At 49.8% G+C, this 22,193-nt stretch overlaps 1 protein-coding gene across 1 annotated transcript in view; it reads left to right on the top strand.

Annotated features, from left to right (window-relative positions):
• CDH23 (cadherin related 23) overlaps positions 1-22,193 on the top strand; it is a 434,929-nt gene that overhangs the window by 201,270 nt on the left and 211,466 nt on the right. Inside the window, exon 10 of the mRNA XM_081567063.1 lies at positions 21,132-21,244. Coding sequence (XP_081423189.1) covers positions 21,132-21,244 — 113 coding nt within the window. The remainder of the gene's footprint in view (positions 1-21,131; positions 21,245-22,193) is intronic.

Raw genomic sequence — 22,193 nt, 5'->3', positions numbered from 1 at the left:
ATTTATTTGGTAATCACCATGTGCCTAGCACTGCTTTAAGCAGCCCATGCATTAACTCATTTACTCCTCACAGCGCCCTGATGAGGAAGGTACTATCATTGTTGTCACTTTGACAATGAGGAAACTAAGCTCAGAGAGGTTAAATAACTTGCCCAAGGCCACTCAGCTTGTAAACATCAGAGCCAGGATTTGGACCCAAGCAGTTTGGACTGCAGTTTTGGAGATCAAATCTGGAGTCCAGTAAGATGGGTATTGTTCGAAGGGATGTAGATGGACCCCAAAGATCTGAAGAGGCAAACACCCTATTTACCTAAACCCGACATCCATTCCTTGTCCAGGATGACACCCATCTCTGTTTCTTTCTCATCTTGCTTCTCTGGAACTCAAAACACCTGCCTCAGCCACTGGCCATGCAACAGGCACAGAGTTAGAAGGTATGGACCATGTCCCCAACTTAACTCAACCTGGAGTGCTGGATTGTGCCACCCACAGGACAAAATGACCAAATGGCTGCCCCCTGAGAAGTGCTTTGTATGCTGAGGTAGCAACTTAGGGCTTTGGGTCTGTTAGATCTGAGTTCAGATCCTGACTCCAAGTTCATCTGGCTGTAGGACCTCAACAATCACTTTTGTAAATTGATATTCAAACCCCTACCTCAAAGAGAAGGCAGGGCCTATTTAGCACAGTGACTGATATACATAGTAAGTGTTCAGTAAATTGCTATCATTCCTAAGTTCATTGACATCACCTAGGGGAAGTGACTGCTTTTCACTGCACCTTCTTGAAAGAAGGGAACTTGGGAAGAGCAGAGAGGAGCCTGCTGCCATTATTTATCCATCTTTCTACACCCCTCCCCTCCTTTAAGCCTTGTTTTCCCACTCACCACCTCCAAAAGCCTTCCCTGACCACCCAGCTTCCCTTTCTGCTGAGTTGATGGAGGAAGGTTGGTAAAAGGGAGGTCGTGCTCACCAGCCAGCTCAGCTTCTGTGTTCTCTCTCACCTGCTGTTCCCTACCCTATGCCAGAACCATGTCCCTTCTGGCCTATGACTGCCTGGTTGGCTCAGGGTCCACAAGCAGCTGCCTTCTTATCCTCATTCTCTTCCTCCCCATGGTGATCATGATGACTGTGGGGTCCTCTGGAATCCACATGTCCATCAGGTCCCTGGGACTTGAGCCTCTGAACCCTGGAGGCCTGCTTGGGCCCCATCCACACTTCCCTGGGAACCCATAAAGCAGCCATTCTTTCCTAAGGGGCTCATGTGTGCCTGCACAGCTGCCAGGGGCCTTCACCTAAGTTATCCATCCTCTGTGTGATACTGCAAGGAGGGGCTGGCCTTCCTATTTCACCCCATGAGAACCTGGAAGTCAACTGGGTGAGGTCTGCCTGGGATTGCCCAGGGCCTGTGTGGCCTGGCCAGCAGTTGCTACCAAGCCACCCTCATCTCACATCAGGGACCTTTTTGTCACACCCCAACCACCTCCACCCAGAGGTGACCCTCTAACGGCTACGTTTCTACCATGAAATCCATCCACCTCCTCATTTTCTCATGGAACTGAAGGTTATACCAACTGCCTTTCATCTAACGGCTACGTTTCTACCATGAAATCCATCCACCTCCTCATTTTCTCATGGAACTGAAGGTTATACCAACTGCCTTTCGTCTGTGGCCCTTGTGACTCAAAACAGCTAACTGGGGCTTGGCTGACATGCAGGCTGGCCCTGGGAAGCCTCTCTGTGATTAGCACTGATGTTCCTTGGCTCCAAGAGTGGTGCCTTCTCGTGGTGCCTTGGCGCCATTTGGGAGTCTAGAGAGTTCACACACAGTGTGGGCTCAGCAGGGAGAAGGGACTGACCTGAGGGCAGAGCAGAAGACAGAAAGCCACTGTGACCGCACTCCTTTTGCAGTGTAATTAGGATGTCAGTAGACTCCCTCCCAAGGATGTCATACCAGGCCGTCTACAGACGTTGCATGTATGCTGACAACAAACTCTTGTCAGTGTCCCCATTTCACAGGGGAGGAAACAAACCCCAAAAGGTTATGTAACAGATAGGGTCATTAAGAAATGGCCTGTCTACATGAGTCTGAAGTCCTGCTTTTCACAGGCCACTCTGTCCCATTGGATCTTCCTGACAACCTCGTCATGTAGACTTTGTCTTTGCTGTTCCCATTTTATGGATGGGTAAGCTGAGGCTGAGAGCGCAAGAAACTCAAGGTAGACACCGAGCTGGCTCCTGGTCCAGTCCTTATTCTATTGTACATAGAAGCTTCTTATCCGTATCAGGAAACCTCCAGTTCTGGGAAGTAGGAGTGTAGCTAGGAGAGGACAGGAGACAGTATTGCCCTGAACTGGCATGAGAAACAGCTGGGAGGGATGGCTGGGTTGTTGGAAATTAAGAAGAGTCAAGCTGCAGAAAGTGTTAGAAGCAGGTAAACATGGTGTGTTGAGCAGGAGGGAGCTGTGTAGGGTCTTCTAGGAGAAATGAAATGCCGACTTGGTATCTTACAGTGCTTGTTCAGCCCGCGCCATGGCCTGCGCCTCAGCCCAGGCCACCCCATCCTGCCCCCACCCCTGCCACTGCCCAAGGCTCCCTCCCTCACAGGTTGGGGGCATTTGGCCGCTGAGGTCAGGTCTTTGTTTGAAGGACGGATAATTAATCCCACAAAGTAATCCCAGCACACTCTGGCAGATTTATGGAGATCGCCTCTGTCCCAGGAACTCTGCCTTATCATCTTTCATTTCCCAAGCAAAGCGAGTGACTTGTTATATCACAGGCCTCACGCCAATAGGAATTTCATTTAGGGGTGTTCTCCAGGTGGAGGGAGATTGATAACACAGGCCGGGACAAGAGCCTGTGGCGGTGCTGGGGTCAGGGAGGGAGGGCGCAGGATAGGCACCTTCATGCGTTCACCTGTCCCCTTGCCAATCTCCAACTTTCTCCCAATGCCAGGGGCCTGGCTTTAGGGGGCTCACCTGTCACATGCCCCAGGGACCCATATGTCATCCAGTCCAACCCTTTCAAGTCACAGATGAGAAAACCAAGGCCACAGAAGTGAGGGAGGGACTTGATTCCCAGGCTCACTCTTTCAGCTACTCTGACCTAGGCTCTTCCTCCTCATTACGTCTGCCCCCTCCCAAGTCCCCTCCTGCTCTGCCCTAAAGCTGCTTCAGGTACAGGAAGCTGTCAAGGTCCATCACTGGGAGGACTCCTCAAAACCCCACAACAGTCCTTGGAGTCTGCCTCCCTAGGAGGCTCTTATGATAAGGTCGGGAGCAGAGCTTGGCAGACCCGGCAGCTCATCCCCTGCACAGAGCTGAGTCAGCCGAGCAGGGAAAAGGGGCCTGGTCATGGAGGGCAGGGTAGCCACCTCTGGTCTGTTGGCTCTGCTTCTAGTTGCTGGGCAGTGTGGAGGTCCTTGTCCCTTTTTGTAACACAAAGAATTGGGGCTAGTTTGATGATTATTCATAAATGCTTATTATTATATGAATATTAATACCTCTCTTATATCAGCTCTGGGGACACAGCGATGAACAAGAGAGAAAATGCTGTTGTCCTCATGGATCTTATAGTCTGGTGAGAAATTCAGAATATAAACTATTGAACAGATAAATGTGTAAGATAATTTTGGAGAGTGACAGGGACTTATAAGAAAATAAAACAGGGGGTGAGGTATGATGGAGAATGAGCTTCAGCCACTTAGCTGGGCTGGTGACCTCTTTGATATGGTGACATTTGAGAGGAGACTGAACAAAGATAGAGGAGATAGCCATGTGGAAGTCTGGGGAAAAAAGAGTTCAGGGCAGAGGAAACTGTGTGTGTAAAGGCCCTGAGACAGCAATGCTATGCTATGCTATGCTAAGTGGCTTCAGTCGTGTCTGACTCTGTGCGACCCCATAGACGGCAGCTCACCAGGCTCTGCCGTCCCTAGGATTCTCCAGGCAAGAATACTGGAGTGGGTTGCCATTTCTTTCTCCAGTGCATGAAAGGGAAAAGTGAAAGTGAAGTCGCTCAGTCGTGTCCGACTCTTAGCGACCCCATGGACTGTAGCCTACCAGGCTCCTCCGTCCATGGGATTTTCCAGGCAAGAGTACTGGAGTGGGGTGCCATTGCCTTCTCCGTGAGACAGCAAATAGCTGGGTATATTTAAGAAAGAGAAAATTGGAAAAAGAGGTTTGATGAGGCTCAGGTGTGGTAGGGAGTAGAGAATTGGGAGTAGGAAGTGAGGTGAGAGAGCTGAACAGAGACTGATCATTTAAGGGCTTACACACCAGGGTGAGGACTCAGGGTTATTCCATTTGCACTGGGAAGACATTACAGTGGAGTAACTTGATCTGCATCAGGCTTTTGAAAGATCTTCTAGGTGGAGAGTGAGCTGGCGAGAGAGCTAGAGGAGAAGCAGGGCAACCAGCTGGAAGGCCTCTGGGGTATCCAGGTGAAAGATAACCTGGAAGATTCATCATGAGAACCATCTCAGTTGTATCCATCTGTCTGTCCAGCTGCTCACAGCTTTCCCCATACTACCCCAGCTTCTTTGGCAGCCTGTCTCTTTCAGGAGAGCCTGGTCATTGTCCTGAGCACCCCTGGGCCTCGCCTGCTGTTCCCTGCCCCAGCTCCTCCCTCCTGCATCTCCCCACGCCTCTCAAGACAAAGCTGTCTCATGGGCCAGCCTCAGAGCCACTCTGCGCACATTCCCCACTGCATCCACATTCCTTCACCCCACTCTCAGAGCACGTAGGCAGGCTGCAGGCACCCTGGAAGGGAAGGAAGAGTCTGGTCACCACCCAGACGATGGGGGACAGTGTGGCAAGCGTGCAGGATGACCCTCGCCAACTTGGCAGTCCCTTGTCAACAGGAACCGAGCCTGGTGGGGCTGGCTCCTTCCCGACGCTCATACCCGGCTCTCGGTAATTAAAGCCATAAGTCATATTCGGACAGGGGAGCTGCAGGCTGGGGCTGCTGCAGCTGGCAATGCTTAGGGCTTAGTGCTGGGAGGGAGAGTGGGCACATCTGGGCAGAAGTTGGAGGGGGCGGAAGATCAAAGACTGCCCTCAGTCTGGCCTGGGCAAAAGGGTGTTTGGGGTCTGAGGAATTGCTCAGTGCCATCAGCGGTGCCAGGAGCTTCCTCCACAAACAAAGGGTTCCCTTCCTCTTTTCCATGGGCACTGAGAGTCTCAGGCTTGTGAAACATCCCCAAAGATGCCATCTGTCTCCAGCTGGATCCTTTGCTTCCCCTCCCCTACAGAAACATACGTTCACAGAGCTTGGAGTGGGGGCACCATAGGGTGCCTGTCCCTTCAGCTGTGCTGGGAGCATCCCAGAGAAACAGCCCTCCTGCCGAGGGAGTAGGGGTCTGTAGCCCAGGCCAGCTCCTGTAATTGAGAACGATCCCAGGCCATGTGTCCTGAGGGTGGTCCAGTGGGAAGTACCCTGAACTCTGACCTTTCTCTTTCAAAAAAGTGGTCAGAGGTCTTGCAGAGATTTTGTTGACTGACCATCCTCCCTGAACAAAAAGGCAAGGACATCTCTCTTTTTCCTGTTTCTTGCTTGCTCAGCAGAAGTTCCTGCCTGTCTGAGCCAAGGGGACGGAAATGTCTCGGGACACCCCTCCCTGTCTGGCTGGGCTCACTCAGCAAGCATTCTGAACGCCCACTTGGTGTGGGGCACTGGGCCAGGGCCTGGGGACATGATGAGACATCTGGGGCTGATGCTTGAGCTGGAAAGATGAGGGCATTCTGGAAGCCAGGCTGCCAGGATGAAATGGTCACACACTCCCACCCACCACACATACATGTGCGTGCACACACACGCACACACACACACACACAGACACACACACACACACACACACTAGGCCAGGACCCCTGGGGAGAGGGGCAGGGCCAGGATCACTGGCAAATGTGAAATATTAAATATTTAGGAAAGTACAGAAACTGACATAAGATACCCCCAGTGTATTCACCACCCAGATAACATTTGTTGGCATTTTACCATATTTACTCCTGATCATTTTGCTCTTCATTTTGTTCTTGTTTCAGAAGTGGAACTTGACAGATATTGTTATAAGAACCCTTTCTTGCATTTTTGGTGATCCCAGAAGCTTGGTCTGTGAGGACTGAGTAGGAAAGGTTAAGGCGTCTAACCCTAACGTCAGCCTCAAAAATGGCTCCCAGCTTGCCTGTGGTCTGTCTTAGGTGATATTAAGGACTCATCAACTTTGTTCTGTGTGATAATGTGTGTCTGGCCACATTTATGAAATCCGTATCAGTGATGTGTACAGTATTTAAGGGTGAACTGAACTTTGCTCTGATAACTGCAGTGGTATCAGGGGTGAGGGAGTGAGTTCAAAAGAAGGAAGATTGGCAAAATGCTGATGATTATTGAGTCTGGGGGATGGGTACACAGGGCTTTGTTGGGTTCTTCTCTCTGCATTGTTTATCTTTGAAATTTTCCATAGTAGAAAATTTCTTTTTTCCCCAATATGATCCCAAAGTTGGCAGGGCACCCACCCCTGGTCTGGAATCCATGTCCAAATGTGTCCTGGACATGCGCCCAGACTTGAGCCAGACTTGAGGTTGACCCATCTGGTGCCAGCTCGAACTGTTAACTTGCTGTGTGATGTTGGCCAAGTTACTCACCATCTCTGGCCCTCAGTTCCCCAGGAGAGAAGGAGAAGTTTGAATGTGATGGGCTCTAACCATCTTCCATTTTCCATCTCTGACACTGGGCACATCTACCTTGTGTGCTCAGGGTCCCCACTGGAGGGCAGTGGGTTTCCACACCATTCCTCAAAACAGCCTTTGCAGAAAGGGTTCTGTGGCCAAATAAGTTGGAAAGACATCTCATCACAACATCATCCTTGTCCTGGCAAATCACAAGCCACATTAGCACATTAAAGGCTCTGACAAGTCCTGTAGCAGAGATGCCTGTTCAGCATTTCCCAAATTTATTTGACTGTAGAACTTTAAAAAGTTGTTCTTTCCTGTACCCCAGGCATCAGAGTTACTGGGGACAACCTCTGGGAAACCCCAGCCTTTCAGTTTTCATGGGGGCTCCTTCCGTGAAGGATGAATTTGCCGTTTTTTTTTTCATGATGATTCTGACTTACTTTCAGTAGAACACAAGATTTGTTTTCCACATTGTTGAGTGGATTTTGTCCTTAACTAAATCTTTAGTTTTTTTCCCCCTAGTCATTCCCTGATCAGAAACATCTGCTTTGATGTCACACACTGAGTCACTGACCAGATGCTGGAAAATCCTCTGACATCAGGAAACTGGGCCTGGCACCATCTAGAGCTTTTCTGATGGGGCTTTCTAGAAGCAGTGTTTCTAGGGAGGTGGAGGACAGAGAACTCAGGCTTTGCTATCAAATACTGTAGGTGCAAATTTTAGCTCAACCACTTACCAGCCATGTGACTTGGGACCAATTTTTTTTTACCTCTCACCTCAATTTAGTAATGGGTGAGGACTAAGCTGCAAAGAATGTGTCCAGTGCCGAGTTTCCTTCCTTCTTCAAAAAAAATTGTAACAACTAATATTTACTAGCACTTACTATATGCTGAACTAAATAGATGCATTTCCTGCTTTCATCTTCCCATCAGCTCCATGAGACAAGTATTGTTGTTTGTCGCTCAGCTATATCCAACTCTTCTACAACCTCATAGGCTATAGCCTGCCAGGCTCCTCTGTCCATGGGATTCCCCACGCAAGAATACTGGAGTGGGTTGCCATTTCCTTCTCCAGGGGATCTTCCCAACCCAGTGCATTGGCAGGCAGATTCTTTACCACTGAGCCACCAGGGAAGCCAGAGACAAGTATTACCTCTCCTCTTTTACAGCCAAGGAGACCAAAGCCCAGAGAGGGTAGGTTACATGCCCACAAACACACAGCTTATGAGGAGTTATGCTAAGATTTTAGCCCTGTCCCTAGATACTATAACATCTGCCCTTTTCACAAAGATCTGATCCAGATGAAGCAATGCTAATCTGATGAACCTCTTACTTTACCTACCTGGCTAGCATTTATTGGTTCTCAGGTAACCCAGATGGTATGATGACAGGCCCTGTGCATCCTTGGCTGAATGCTCATAGACAGCCATGGAATCCTAATACTGAAAGACTCCATGGTGACTTCCAGGCTCCCTGAATCTCCAGGCCCCCACGCCCCTCCTCAGGGCTCCCTCTGCGGGTAGGGGGTACTGATTGTGCTGAACTCCAACACAGCCTCTTTCATCTGCTCCAGCCAGAGCAGCTAGCCCTGGTTTTGGTTGCTTTATACACTGGGATTCTGTGCAAGATTTTCTCTGATAAAAGGATTTTCTACTAAAACAAGGAAATTTGAAAACCACTATCATAGAAAGGAGAAGGAAATGGCAACCCACTCCAGTATTCTTGCCTGGAGAATCCCATGAACAGAGGAGCCCAGGGGGTCACAAAGAGTCGGACACAACTGAGTGACTAACATACCATAAAAAAGCCCCCTCTTTTAAACAGGGGAGGACTCTGAAGCCCAGAGAGGTAAAATAACTTGCCCAGGCTCTCCAGCTGTCCTCCTGAGCCCCAGAGAGATCTCTGTCCTCTCTTCAGGACTCAGCAGGGATCAGATTGAGGGGGACTTCTCAGCCCTCAGGGAGCCCCTCAAGGTCAGTAGTCTGGGCCAGTTCTGCCAGCTGGTGGCCAGTTTCTATGAAGATAACTATGTCTGAGGCTGGCTCCCTGAACCTCGTCCGACCACATCTATTTCTGGGCCGCGGAGTCCTGACGGAGCACAATTTGATTCATAAATTACCCAGCTCAAGGTGTGTGTGTGATGGGCTCTCCTTCCCAGATTTGAAAGTCATTCACTCCGGAACGTGCAGTACTTGGGGTGGAAGGGGGGGCAGCTGTGGGATCAACACTCAAGGAGGGAAAGCAGCAGGAGAGCCAGGGTAGGGGCGCTGGGAATCAGGGAGCCTTGCTCCATGTTCTCCATCTCATTGAATACTCCCCCCAACCCCAGGAGGCACCTTCCATTATCATCATCCTTGTTTGGCAGATGAGGAAACGGGCTCACAGAGGTGAGCCTGCCCAAAGTCCCGTGGCTGGAAGTAGCAGAGCTTAGATTCGAACTCAGGGCTTTCTGATGCCAAAGTTTTTTACTCTGTCATGATGATGACAAGACAAGGAACTGAACCAGCAGCATTTAGAGGAAGAGGTTAGAGCCTGGGAAACAGGATCGAAAGGGAAGTTCAGGAGTGCCGAGCCTCCTCTTCCCGCCAAGTTCAGTGTGCACGGACAGCTGGCGTTGTACCCCACCCTGCCCTTCTTCGCCACAGTCTGTCCCGTCTAATGTCTTCTTCCAGTTCCAGGCCCTGCTTACTTCCACCTGCCCCAGGCACCGGGTTCACTATCCTTCACACATACCCGACATAGGCTCAGCACTTTACAGTTTGTAAAGCATTTTCTGGTCCCTTATTCCACTGAACCTCCAAATGGCCAAGTGAGTAGGATAGGTATTCTCACTTCCAATGGGGAAACTGAGGCTCAGAGAGGCCCACAACCCATAAGTGTGCATCCAGTCAGGTCCTTTATGAGTTCTTCAGCCAGCTTTGTTACACATGAACTTTGTCCTTCCCCTGGGGGTGACCAGTCTTCCCCCTTAGATGGTGGGCTCCCCAGGGACATCACCCCTCACCCCCTCACCCTGTGCCTCAGACAGAGAGGCCCTGTAGTGTGGTACACTGGCCCAGTCCCCTCGCCCTGCCTTTCCCTTGTCTCAGTGCTGGATCCATGCAGAGGTGCTGGAGGAGGGGGTGCCGGCTTCGTCAGGATGACAGACAGCACACACCCCACTCCGTGCCTCCTTCTCCTTGGGCATCTGATCACTGTCCTCTTTGTTTTCTTAAGTGTCTCCCCTCCTCCTTCCCCCCTCACACTCCCCCGCTGGGACAAGGCCTTTCAGATCATCAAATATCAAACGCTTCTTATGCGAGGGCTGAGATGGCTTTATCGGAGCCCGTAAATCTCCCAGAGCCCTGACGCTCTCTGGAGTGCTAGGCCTCAGGTGAATTATGTGGGCTGGTCCAGCAGCAGGCAGAACACAGCCGAAGGACCCAGCACAGCTCAGTGCCCACCCTTGGCCCAAGGAGGGGCTCCAACTGAGGGTGGACTTGGGTGTTCCGGGGCCACTTGCCCCAGATCCTGGAGGTAACACCTCCAGGCAAATGAGCAGGTGAATCCTTGAGGGACTCTCAGCCACTTTTTCCCTTCTCTTCACCTTGTTCATCTCCTGGCCAGTCTCTGGCCCCCAGAGCCTAGGGAGTGTGAGCCCCACCTCGGAGAAACTATGACAGTTAAGAGGTCCATTTGAGATCCAAAAGACCCAAGTTCTAATGCCAACATTGTCTTTAAGTAATCAGGTGTCCTTGGACATATCACTTCCCTCTAACTGAGCCTCAGTTAACTCATCTGAAAGCAGTGCTGGGCATGTGTGGTGTCTTGAGAATCCAGTAAACTCAGAAGTGCTCTGCCAGTGGGCAGAAGCAGGCATCTTCCCTGTCTCTTGGGGGTAGCCTGGTGTGTGAACTAAGCCTCCAGGCTCCAGAGTCAGACAGACTTGAATCCTGGTTCTGCTACTTACAAGTGGTGTGACTTCAGGAATCACTTAATTTCTCTGTGCCTGGATTTCTCACCTGTAAAATGGGAATAGTGATGATGATGATGCCACCACAATCTGGCAGATGAAATCTCTATGACAAGTAATTGACCAATACATGGGAAGTGCTCAGAATAAGTGGCCCTGGTTATTGCTCCTTCTCTCACTGCCATCACCCAGTCCGTGCATCACCAACAGGCCTTTCTGCCTCCAGGGCCTCCCCACTGCTGTGGACAAAAATCCAAGCTACTTACCCGGCATTTGAGGCTCCTGCCTCCTGACCTTAGCCACTCCTGACATCAGCCACTCCTGACACCGTTTTGTGTGAGCTCAGCTCCTCCCACTGGCTCCCACCTTGGAAAGTGGTTGTCCCCTCCAGCCCTTTGCTCAGAATGCCCTCTCCCTCTCCACACTGACCCAAACTCAGCCCTTCAAGGCCTGGCAGAGGGGCCCCCCTGCACCAGGCCTCATGAGCTTTCTCGTCTAGATAGGGTGCCACTTGGGCACAGAGACCTTATCTTTTGCTGCTCAGCCCCTCCAGCGTCTTGCAAACTCCTCTTTAAGTAAAGCCCTTATTTCATTTGGCCGAGATAGCAGTAACCATGGTGGGAAAGGTCCCTGTCCTCAGGGAGGTTAAATTCAGCAAGTTATCAACAGTCATGGTGGTAACCCAGGCAGAAGAAGGATTACTCATTAAAGTGAATCCATTTCTAAATCAGCCCATATTGAGCACCAACTTAGACACACATAATCAGACATTGGGGGATTTGGGTGGCAAATATGCATAACATAAAATTTATCATTTTTAAGTGGCATTACATACATTCATAACGTTGTGCAACCATCACCACTATCTAGTTCCAGAACTTCGGGGAGTTTTCTTTAAAGGTACTTTTATTAATTCTTTTTACAAATATAATTCACATAAATCAACAAGGAAAAGCTGAAATGGCTCTAGAGCAATGGTTCTCAAGCAGGAGCAATTTTAGCCCCCTCAACCCGCATCCCGGGGAATGTTTGGCAATGGTGTGAAGATTTATTGGTTGTCACCACTGGGAGAAGGGGTGCTACTGGTTTCTAGTGGCTAAAGGGTAAGAGTGCTTATAACCACCCCACAATGCACAGAGCAGTCTCCCACAGTAGAGAATTATCCAGCCCAATGTCATGGGCGCTAAGGTTGAGAAACACTGTTTTCACATCACTACTCAGAGATCATTTTTGTTAACATTTTGTCAACATTTCATTCCTTTCTCTCTCTCTCTCTCTCTCTCTATATATATATATATATATATATATATATATATATTTGTTTTTTTTTAAACAACAACAAAAATGTGTACTGTGAACTATGCTATTTTGTGCCTCCTTTGCAGGGGTGAAATGTCTTAAACATCTATCTCTTTAAGTAACAAACTTCTTTTCTGCAGCATTATTTAGTGGCTGACCAAATTTCATATCATAACGTAATTAATCCCTGTTGTTAGACATCTAGGTTGTTTCCTGTTTTCTTTAGTAAGCAACCATGGTGAAAGTCCTGGGAGCTCTACCAGTGGGCACATCCATCATTATTCCCTCTGGAGAAGTTGACCTGGTCATAGAGTAGAGGTTTTTCAGGAAATCAGAAGGTTCTGATGGCAGCCCTGGCTCCTGGTGACATCTTGCCAATCCTCATTAAAATGTCCTCAGAGGACCAGGGTTGCCTGTCCCTGTAGACAGGGAGCCAGGTCCTGCCATCCGTGAGAGGGGTCTGGAGTGACCCTTTGCAACCCTGATATAATAGGCTTTACTGTCCTTGGCTGATCAGGTTAATGTTTCATAATTTGGAGCCAGTTATGAGCAGATTAGTCAGAGTCCAGTTTGTGGTCTTATTAGGAGAGGTGACCATTTGTTGGTGTAGTTGAGCTTGATGAAAACCGTCATTCTGTGAAATGCCGACAAGACAGGCAGACTGCAATTCCCACCTGCTTGTGGGGCTCGGAGGTCGTCTTTCCCCAACTGGCCGGTAATAACTGTAATTAACAAGATGCACTCAGCTCAAACATGTCACTGTGGGTGCATCGGGAGAGTGTGATCGCCTCAGTTGGAAATGCTAATTGGCTGCCCCCTCCCCATGGCCCTACTGCAGTTATGATCTCTGTGAGAGTGACATTGTAAGTCACCCCTATACCATTCTGTCCTGTAGCCTTTTACACCAGCCTCAGGATGGCACCCCAACACCTCTGCTGTAGCCCACACATCATTCAAAAGCCTTTGTTGAGCACCTATGTATGTCACCCGGGCACTTGGAGAAACTGGTCCCTGCCTTCCTGGGGCTTATATTCCAGTGTGGGAGACAGACGATAACCAAACACATCAACAGATGAAAAGAGAAGTTCAGAAAGTAGAAGTACTTTGAAAGAAACAAAACAGGATAATGGAGAAGAGGGTGATAAGGCGAGAGTAGGATGGTGGGGTGACTAGAGAGTGCTTCTTCGAGCCCCCCTCAAAGGTGAACTGAGGTCCCCTCAATGGTGAACCTGTGAACTGAGACTGGATTGCAGACAAGGCACCTGCAAAGATCTGCAGGGTGAGCATTCCAGGCAGCTTCAGGGCAAGCTTTGGAGAAGGGGGTAGGCCTCATCTACCTTCACAGTCCTTGGGGCAGGGGCATGCAGCAAGCTCTCAGCTTGCGTCTCCTGTGATTGAAAGCTGAGGTAACCCACACCGCTGGTTGCCATATGTTGGACACAGAGCTGTTGAATGCAGCCCAGCCCAGCTGACACCTGGGACTCGACTTAGCCCCTTTTGTCAGCAGGCAGCTAAGTAACAATTTTTAATTCATAAGATATCTTGCCCAAAGCCCATATCTCAGACTGACTCCCAGTTTTCATTATGCAGTGATACAGTTCTGTAGCAGTCAGAATTGTATGGCTCCACTTGACAGTAATGGGCCTGCCGGCCAGCTTGTCCCACTGGCCCGGTGACATAGGCAGCACACAGGCAGCTGTTTAATAGGCTATCCTTGGCTAGGGACAAGGAGGGAAGGGAAATCCAGGGGCCTCTGGGTGGGACATGAACTCTTTAGCTTAGTGAGAGCTGAGGTTAATTCCTTGTTCAACCCCTCACTGTGATCTAGGACGAGTTATTCTCTATGCCTTAATTTTTCATCAGGAAAAGAGGGATAATTGTACCTATGTCATGGGAGTTTTGTGAACATTTTTATATATATATATATACACACACACACATACAATATACTTTGCACAGTGCCAGGCACAGTATATGTTGGCTTTTATGGAGAGAGCCTCTCCTAGCACATTCTGCATAAGATGGGCCCATGGTTGGGACTAACTTGGTCTATTCAGAAAACAGTCATAGTAGGGAAAGAAGGAACAGGAACCAAGATAGGCGCCACAATAGGTCCTGTACATACATGATCACGTCTGATCCTTACACAACCCTGTGAGGTGGGAGCTGCTGTTATGCCCAATTTACAAATGAGGGATTTGGCTCAAAAGAATTCACGATTTGCAGGGGGTCTCACAGCTAGTAACTGGCAGATCTGTTGTTGGCACCTAGATCTCTTTTGCATCCTGTGAGTTCACACACAGTAGGCAGTCTTCACTCAGGTGTTGGTGTAACAGACTCCAGGCAGAGACCACAGCTGAAAGGGCCCACCAGGGGGTAGGGAGTGCACATCCCAGTCCCACTCACTTCCCTGGGGAGGGCTGGGTGACAGAGTCAGAGGCCAGGTGAGGGATCAGGCTCCCACTGGTCCCCTCATCCGTTTAGGGACTAGTATTTGAGTGGACTGATAGAAGACCACTGGGCCCAAAAGATCAGCTAGATCATGAGTGCCTCATATGCATGGCTTTTTTCTTTCTTTTTTTCAACTTCATGGCCCAGCACGGGCCAGACCCAGAGCCTACCCCACCTAGTGTGTGCTCACTGACCCTTCCTAATCCCTGCAGAGGGGACAAGAAACTTCAGGCCATCCAACAGAAATGAGCACCATTCTGGGTACCATGGACAGAAGCATGAAACCCTACCCTTTACCCTCAAGGCCACACTGAGTCTCTGGATGTGAGGACCAGGGAGGCCCCACAGCACAGGGCTGTTCTGAGGGTGCCAGTCCAGCTCCAGGGCTCAGTGGAGTGAGAGAGGGCACAGCCTTCAGGACTGGCTTCCTGAAGTCGGTGACATTGGTAGTGGATCTTAAGAACAAACAGGACCAAGGTGGGAGCTGTTGGTTTTCCTTATAACTCAGAGGGCAGCAAGAGTGGTTGCTATAGCCCAGCAGAGCAGACAAAGCAATTGAAAGTCATCAGCCTGTGTTCCCACGCACACCATCAGCCTCTCACTAAACTGCTTCTCGCCCAGACCTAGCTCCGCCATGGGTCAAGATGCTGCCAGCGAGATAACAAGGGAACAAGATGTGGGAGTGATGAGATTTGGCAGGGGCCAGGAGGAGGGGTGCCTGGAGAAGGGGAGAGCTTGCCAGCCTTGAAGGAGCAAGAAGGTAGAAGGGTGAGCTCCCGACAGCCCAAAGAGAGCTGCCCTCCTGCTCTCCAAGCCTGACCCTGTACCCCCACTTGTACTCCCTCCAATCCAGTTTCCCTCTCCCTCTGCCTTTGACCATCTATGAAATAGAAGCCCTTTGCTTAACTCTGCTGCGCCCTCTAGCCGTTAGTCCACCTCTCTCCTTGTTTCTCACACCAAGCTCCAGGCAGCAGCATCTACTCACAGTCCCCATGTTTGTGCCCCAGTCAGCCACAGTATCTCACAGTCTGATCTCCAGGTGCATCTGAGGATCCAAACAGGAGACCATCTCTGGATCTTTCCTCTCCTGAGCCTATCTCTCAGACTGTTTGACCCTGATAACCGTCTCTTTCTCAGAACTTCCCTTCTTCTGCCTCTGGGCAGCTGGCTCTATACTGCTTTCTCATTTGCCTCCCTGACCATTGCATTTCTTATCTCCATTTTCCCTGTGCATCCTCACTGGAGCCATAGGTCTCCCTAAAGGCAGGCTTGCCAGTGCCTTATGTATGTTATCACCAGTGTGTTGGCAACCCCAGTCTTCCCACTCCAGTCCCCAGATAGCCCTCCCTTCCAGTTCCTGGAGCACTGGTCCCCAACCTTTTGGGCACCAGGGACTGGTTTCATGGAAGACAGCTTTTCCAGGGACCAGGGTGGTGGTTTCATGATGGTTCGAGTGCATCACATTTATTGTGCACTTTACTTACACTATTATAACATCAGCTCCACCGCAGGTCATCAGGCATTAGATCCTGGAGGTTGGGAACCCCTGTCCTGGAGGCCATCACCACATGGACATTCTGCTGCTACATAAAACTCTGTCATTCTATGAGGAATTTATCTAGAACTTTCCAGAGTGTATAGAGTTTTTTTTTTTTTTTAACTAGAACTCCCTCTTGAGAAAAAAAGCAACTTCTTTGCCTCCTCATTCTGTGAAGGAGGACAATATCTTATTTGTCTCACCCTGTTCCTTGTGTCTTAGCCCCGGACCGGGTGCAGAGTGGGTGCACGATGAATGCCTGCAAGGAGAAAAAGAGAGACATAAATCTCAGTGCAGGCCAATCACTCACCAGCCATGTGACCTTGGACAAGTTATTTAACGTCTCTGAGCCTGCTTCCTCATATGTATGTGGGATATCTTCTTCTAAAGTTATTGTGAAGACTGAGTCATATAATTGTGCAGACAGCTTAGCTCAGTGCCTGGCACAGGGAAGGGTTCAATAAATTGTAGCCACTATTTTTTTTTAATAAATAGGGGAAAGAGGGCTGTGACTCCCCTTCAGCAGCCTTCTGTGCTTTTGTGAACTTGATTCACATCTTCTCAACCCTTCTCTTGCAAATGAGAAGAAGTCTTGTTGCCTGAAGCTCCTGGAGGGAGGTGGTTGTCCCAGGAGAACCAGCAGGGCCAGCAATGACCTGCTTCTTCTCTTGTGTGAATGCTTTAAGCCACCTGTTCCTGAAGCCTTCGGGTTCTCAAGGGGCAGCCCCACTCCCCACAAGCTCCCCTCCCCTACCAGGTATATCCCTGCACAGCTAGGACAGCACCTGTCGACCCAGGAGAACCAGCTGCCCTTCTGCTCAGCAGTGGGGGCTGAACAGGTGAAAGGCATCCCCCGTGAGCCGCCCCCCCAGCCCCCTGGTCCCCATGGGACTTGGATGAACAATGTCTGGAAGACCAGAGCACTGACAGGGTAGTGTCAGTTTCCAGAATAACAAAGAAACTCATGTGTATGGTTGCCAAGCTCATAGCATCCCCCAAGGAGGAAGGATTGTGGGAGAAGGGCGGTAAGGGAGGGAAGCAAGGAAGTGAGGACCCACCTCAAGGCTGGAACCCTGAATGCAATACGCTCTGGACCTGAGGGTTTTGTTCTCAGACTTAGCCTCAAGGCTGCCACCTTATATTAATACGTCTGAGCCCTGGGTTGTGAGACTGCTGGCAAGGAATGTGTTGGCTTCAGTGCTACCGCTGGGCACAAACTCTAGGCAAGGTCTCTTGGGTGGGATGGGTGAAGGAGATGGTCCACAGTGGTATCTTGGTGCAGGACAGGTGGCCAACATTTATTGAGAGCTTCCTATGTGCCAGACGCTGTATTAACTCATTTAATCCTCACAGCAACACTCTGGAGTGGGTACTATTACCCCATTACCTCCATTTTACAGACTAGGAAACTGAGGGCCAGATATATTAAATAACTTCATCAAGGTCACCCAGTTAGCACGTAGCAGAGCATGATGGGAACCCAGACAATTTGCCCCCACAGGATACAGCTGTTTCTCTGCTCCACCTAGCTTTCATTCAGGGACCTTAGCTTCACAAGTACTTATACACTTAGCAGTGTGACTGTGTCCTGATTATGAATCTTTTGTGTGAGACTGAAGGTATGAACCTTGCCTGCTTTTCTCTGCTGATTCTCTAGCATTTCACACACAGTAGGTGCTTGATATGAACTTGGATGAATGAGTGATCTGATTGATCCATCAGCCTTTGAATGAGACCTGCCCTGCTTGGGGTACGGGACTCACTTCCTGTTCCAGCCCAAGCCCAGCATCCCAATGAGTGCTGATGTTACCATGGTGACAGGAGGACCATCAGAGCTGGTGACTCACTTATGTGGTCTTGTCAGCTCCCAGGGTATAACCCTTTCTGATTGTTGGTCCTGGCAGTTAGTCACTCATCCTTTGTAGGAAACTGATAGGTGAATCCTACACAGATAGATGTGTCAAAATAATGTGTGTGTGTGTTGGAGAAGGGTCCTTGAGTTTGAATTTGTACCAGTTGAGGGATATTTGCCTGCAGGTTGGCTGGAGAAAATGCCTAGGCTGGAGAAGGGGTTATTTTATGCGCTGGGGACAGACTCTGAGTTGGGAATGGGCAGCATGGCAATGAGTAGGACAAAGGTGCTGAGTGGGGGACCCAACTAAGTGAGCCAGGAGAGATAACCAAACTGAAAACCAGAGCACATCATTCAACAAGGGGCTTCTGGTTTGTAAATGATTTATAGAAAAAAATCTTGCACAGATAAAAGTTGAATCACATTTAAACATTGACAGCTTCCTTTATTGAAGAGAATAAATTTAAATGAAAATCTGGAATGATGGGATGCTGGACAGACAACCTGGGGAGGCGGGGTCCATGCCTATATGTGTGGTGGGAAAGTGGGTGTGAGAGGCAGGAGCCTGGAGGTCTTGCCTCAGGGCAGCCCTCCAGCTTGGCATTTAAGGGCTCTGAGGACCCAGCCCCTGAAGCGCACTGCACTGTCCACACTCCAGTGACCTCAGCACTGATCACCCTGTCATGGGAATGCCTGGTTGAGGCCTATACATTCCTCATTGGAAGGTGTCCCCAGTACATTGTAGGAGCTCAGTAATTGTTTGCTGAGTGGATTAGCTAATGATGAGCAGATGAAAGCACACATCCTCTTGTTTCCCCAACAGCAGAATTCCTAGCTTAAAAAACTCCTTTGTATCCATGCATTTATATGCCTCCTTGCAACCCTGTCCTTCCCGCTCCATGAAGGTAGTCATACAAAAGCCCTCAGGAGGGTACCCAGGCAGCAGGTTGAAGCCTTAGGCAAGGTGAAGGCTAGGGGGATGTCCCTTCCCTGGCCTGGCCCAGGTCAGAGTCTCCAAAGCCCACAGTCTGAGAATGATGAGACTCAAATGGACTCCTCTGTCAGCAGCCTCTCCCCTGCCTTGGGCAGCCTCTGCAGCAGCCTAGGAGAATGGGGTGGGAGTGGGCCACCTTGCTGACCGGTATGGGCCAGCTGAGAACAGCCCCTGCCTCAGTCTAAAGTTAGAGAAAGATGTTGTCTCCCCTCTTCTTCCCCCCTAGTTAATCCAAGAAAAGATCTGATGTCCTACTGTGTACGGATCCCTTAGAGCTGGGGAAGGGGCCAAGTGGGGAGATACAGCAGCCTCCACGGGCCGTCCTGGTGTCTTGTATGTTGGGGGCTTGGATGTTAGTTCCCACCTATGGAATCAATGTCCATCCACCCCTTCCCCAGTCTTACTGTCTTTCCAGTTCCAGCTCAAACAACATTTATTAAGTACTTATTTTGTGCCAGGAACTGTTCCAAGTCTGCACACATGTATTTTTTTTTCACATTCATTTAGTTCTCACAACCCTATGAGATAGATCCATTATTATCCTAATTTTACAAATGAGACCAAGATACAGAGTGGTTAGATAAGTGGCCCAAGGTCACACAGCTAGCCAATGGTGTGGTGTAGGGAATTAATGTCACCTCCTCCATGAAGCTTTCCTTCTTTAAGCCTTTCCCTGTGTGAACAGCCTCTTCCTGCAGCAGGAACATCATTCAACAAGGGGCTACTGGTTTGTGCATGATTTATAGGAAGGAGATACTGATTCTTGCGGATGTCAAAGTTCTCTGATGAGGCTATAAGCACTTCAGCATCAGAATTCCTGGCGGAGTGACCTCTGTGTCCCCCACAATGCCAAGCACTGGGCCTGGCCATGGGATGGCCTGTCCAAGGGACTGCTGAAAATGTGAATGAATGGCAGTGAGTATTTGAATGAACCAACACACTGGTTAATGAGGAAGAGAAAGTAGTGGAATTGGGAGTTTCCAGTGAACTCACAGGCTGATGTGAAGGGCACAAGGGCAGGTGGGGGCTCAGGGGAGATGGGGGCAGCCATCCTTCAGAAACTTGCTTACCTCTGTGCACCCAGCACTGGCTGGGGATCTTGAAGAACAGTCTTGAAAGCCTCCCACCTTCAGGGGGCTTTTAGGCTGGGTGGAAAGAGCCCAGTTACACACAGGAAGCAACTGGGGAACAAACAGAACAGTGGCTGCAGCCTGTGTGGCTGGAAGGTCAGTAAGAGAGATCAGGACCATCTTCCTGGAGGAGGGCGAGGAGGGGCTGACACTGGGTGGGAGGACAGGAGGTAAGGCTGAGAGATAAGGCGGGTAATGAAAGACAAGAGGCAGGATTGGATTTGAGGACCCTGCAGAAACCGCTGTGAGGGCTGGGGTGCCTGTAGGGGAGCATAAAAGAAAGTTGGTGGGAAAAAGTAGGGTAAGGGTACACTTGAGCCAGTGCCATTTGTGTGTGATTTTTGCCAGTACTTTAAAGGTGTATTTTAAATTTTAATAAACACTTAAAACTTAAAATTGAATTTTGTTTTTAACTTATATTTATCATAAACGGAAACTTTATATCACTGCCTTATAGAAAATTAGAGTAAAATAGAATAGATTAGAAACAATAGAATAGACCATAAAAATGAGCATAAAGAAACAAAACAAGGTTATTGCCTTAGTTCACAGGGGCTGCTGTAACAAATACCATAGCCTGGGTGGCTTATCAACCATAGGAATTTATTTCTCACTGTTTTGGATAGAAGTCTGAGATCAGGGTGCCAGCACAGCAGGGTGAGCTCCCGCCTCCTGGTTCACATGGCGCCTTGCTGCTAAATCCTCATATAGGAAGGGACAGGGGAGCTCTCCAGGGTCTCTTTTATAACACATGAATCCCGTGCAGGATGGTTTCACCCTCATGACCTAAGCCCAGAAGCCCCACCTGTTCATCGCATCTGCTACCATCATCTTTGGAGACTGGGATTTCACCATACAGAGTCTTGGGGTACACAAGTATTCAGACATAGCAGTAATGACTCATTACAGATCCTGAAGCCTGTTCTCTCTCTGTTAAAGAGGAAAAGAAGCAAATGTTAGAGAGGGTGTCAAAGACATATAAGCACTACGTCAAGACTTTCTCCTTGACTCAGTCAGAGAGCCTCGAGAAAGACGGAACGGGCAGAATGTTCTCATCTTGTGATTCAGAGTCGCCTGCTGCCTGGGCCGTGTGCTCTGTTGTATCTCAGGGTTCTTTTCACTGCCCCTGGAACCAGCATCCATTTTAAGTTACTGATTAGTCCTTAATGCCCAGAGAGGAACCCTGGCGCCAGCCCCCTGTCCACCTGCCCTGGGTCCCAGTCACACCCTGAATTCTTCTCTCTCGCAGGGAATACCAACAGCATCTTTGCCCTGGACTACATCAGTGGGGCACTGACCTTGAATGGCCTGCTGGACCGGGAGAACCCCCTGTATAGCCATGGCTTCATCCTGACCGTGAAGGTGAGAGCCGGACACCTCCATCCTGGGTAGAGGGGATGCCCATGCCTTGGTGCCAGCCTCCAGCAGTGCCCAAGGTGGAGGCTCCAGGAGGCACATCACTGCTGTTCCCTTATCCTGCACTGATGCCCGAGGCTTGTGCCCAGGGCCCCTGTCAGAAAGGGCCAGTGCTTGTCACACGTGGGCCTTGTCAGGGACCCTGCTGGTCATCTCAGAACCCTTATCGATGACCACAGAGAACTGTGACTTTCATCCCCATTTCAGGGGGTGAGGAGGCACAGAGTTGATGCACATTCTGTTGTCCTTTCTGTTACCTCATGATTTCAAGTTCTCTTATAGCCAACTTGGATTCTTAGAGTTACCCCATTTCTGGGGTTTTCCCCTGTTTCTAATTCCCATGGCTTCCCTGGGGGATATTAGCTGGTTAGGAAAGAGCAATGCAGAAGGGAGAGACCGAAGCAGTGGTGGTCCCCACCCCAGAAGGTATGACAGAGCCACAGCCTCCCACCTCCTGCAGCCCCCTGCCACTCATGGTTGGTTTTAATTAAAATCAATGACTTGCTGAGGCATTCCCTGGGAAACCCATTTAGGGCGTGGATGCTGCCTGGGCCACGGGCGTCCTCCCCAGACCCAGACTTCGATTTAGAGAGGGGGTGATAAAAGGACCGAGGAGAGGGGCTCTGGGAAGGAGGCCCTTCTCTGGCATGGGAAGGATAGTGCAGCCCAACCTGGCCTTTCACTGTTCTTGACTTTGAGAATGCCCGTGGCAGCAATGGATTGATTAGCTCCTACTCTTCCACTGGCTCTGTCCTATCTACCCAGTGTCCACATGTGGGCCAGTGGGGGAAGGCGAGCTAACACGGCCTTTCCCCATCCATTCCAAGCCCCAGGGCCCCTCTCAGCCTCCTCTCCTGTCTCTCTTCCCTTCCTCCGGAGGCGGGCAGCTCTAGTG

This window comes from Giraffa tippelskirchi, chromosome 2 (genome assembly GCF_054371585.1).
Source record: "Giraffa tippelskirchi isolate mGirTip1 chromosome 2, T2T-mGirTip1v1.2.pri, whole genome shotgun sequence".
In the NCBI taxonomy this organism is placed as follows: Eukaryota; Metazoa; Chordata; class Mammalia; order Artiodactyla; family Giraffidae; genus Giraffa; species Giraffa tippelskirchi.
The sequence above is the reverse complement of the archived record's forward strand: the minus strand, read 5'-3'. Positions and strand labels throughout refer to the sequence as shown.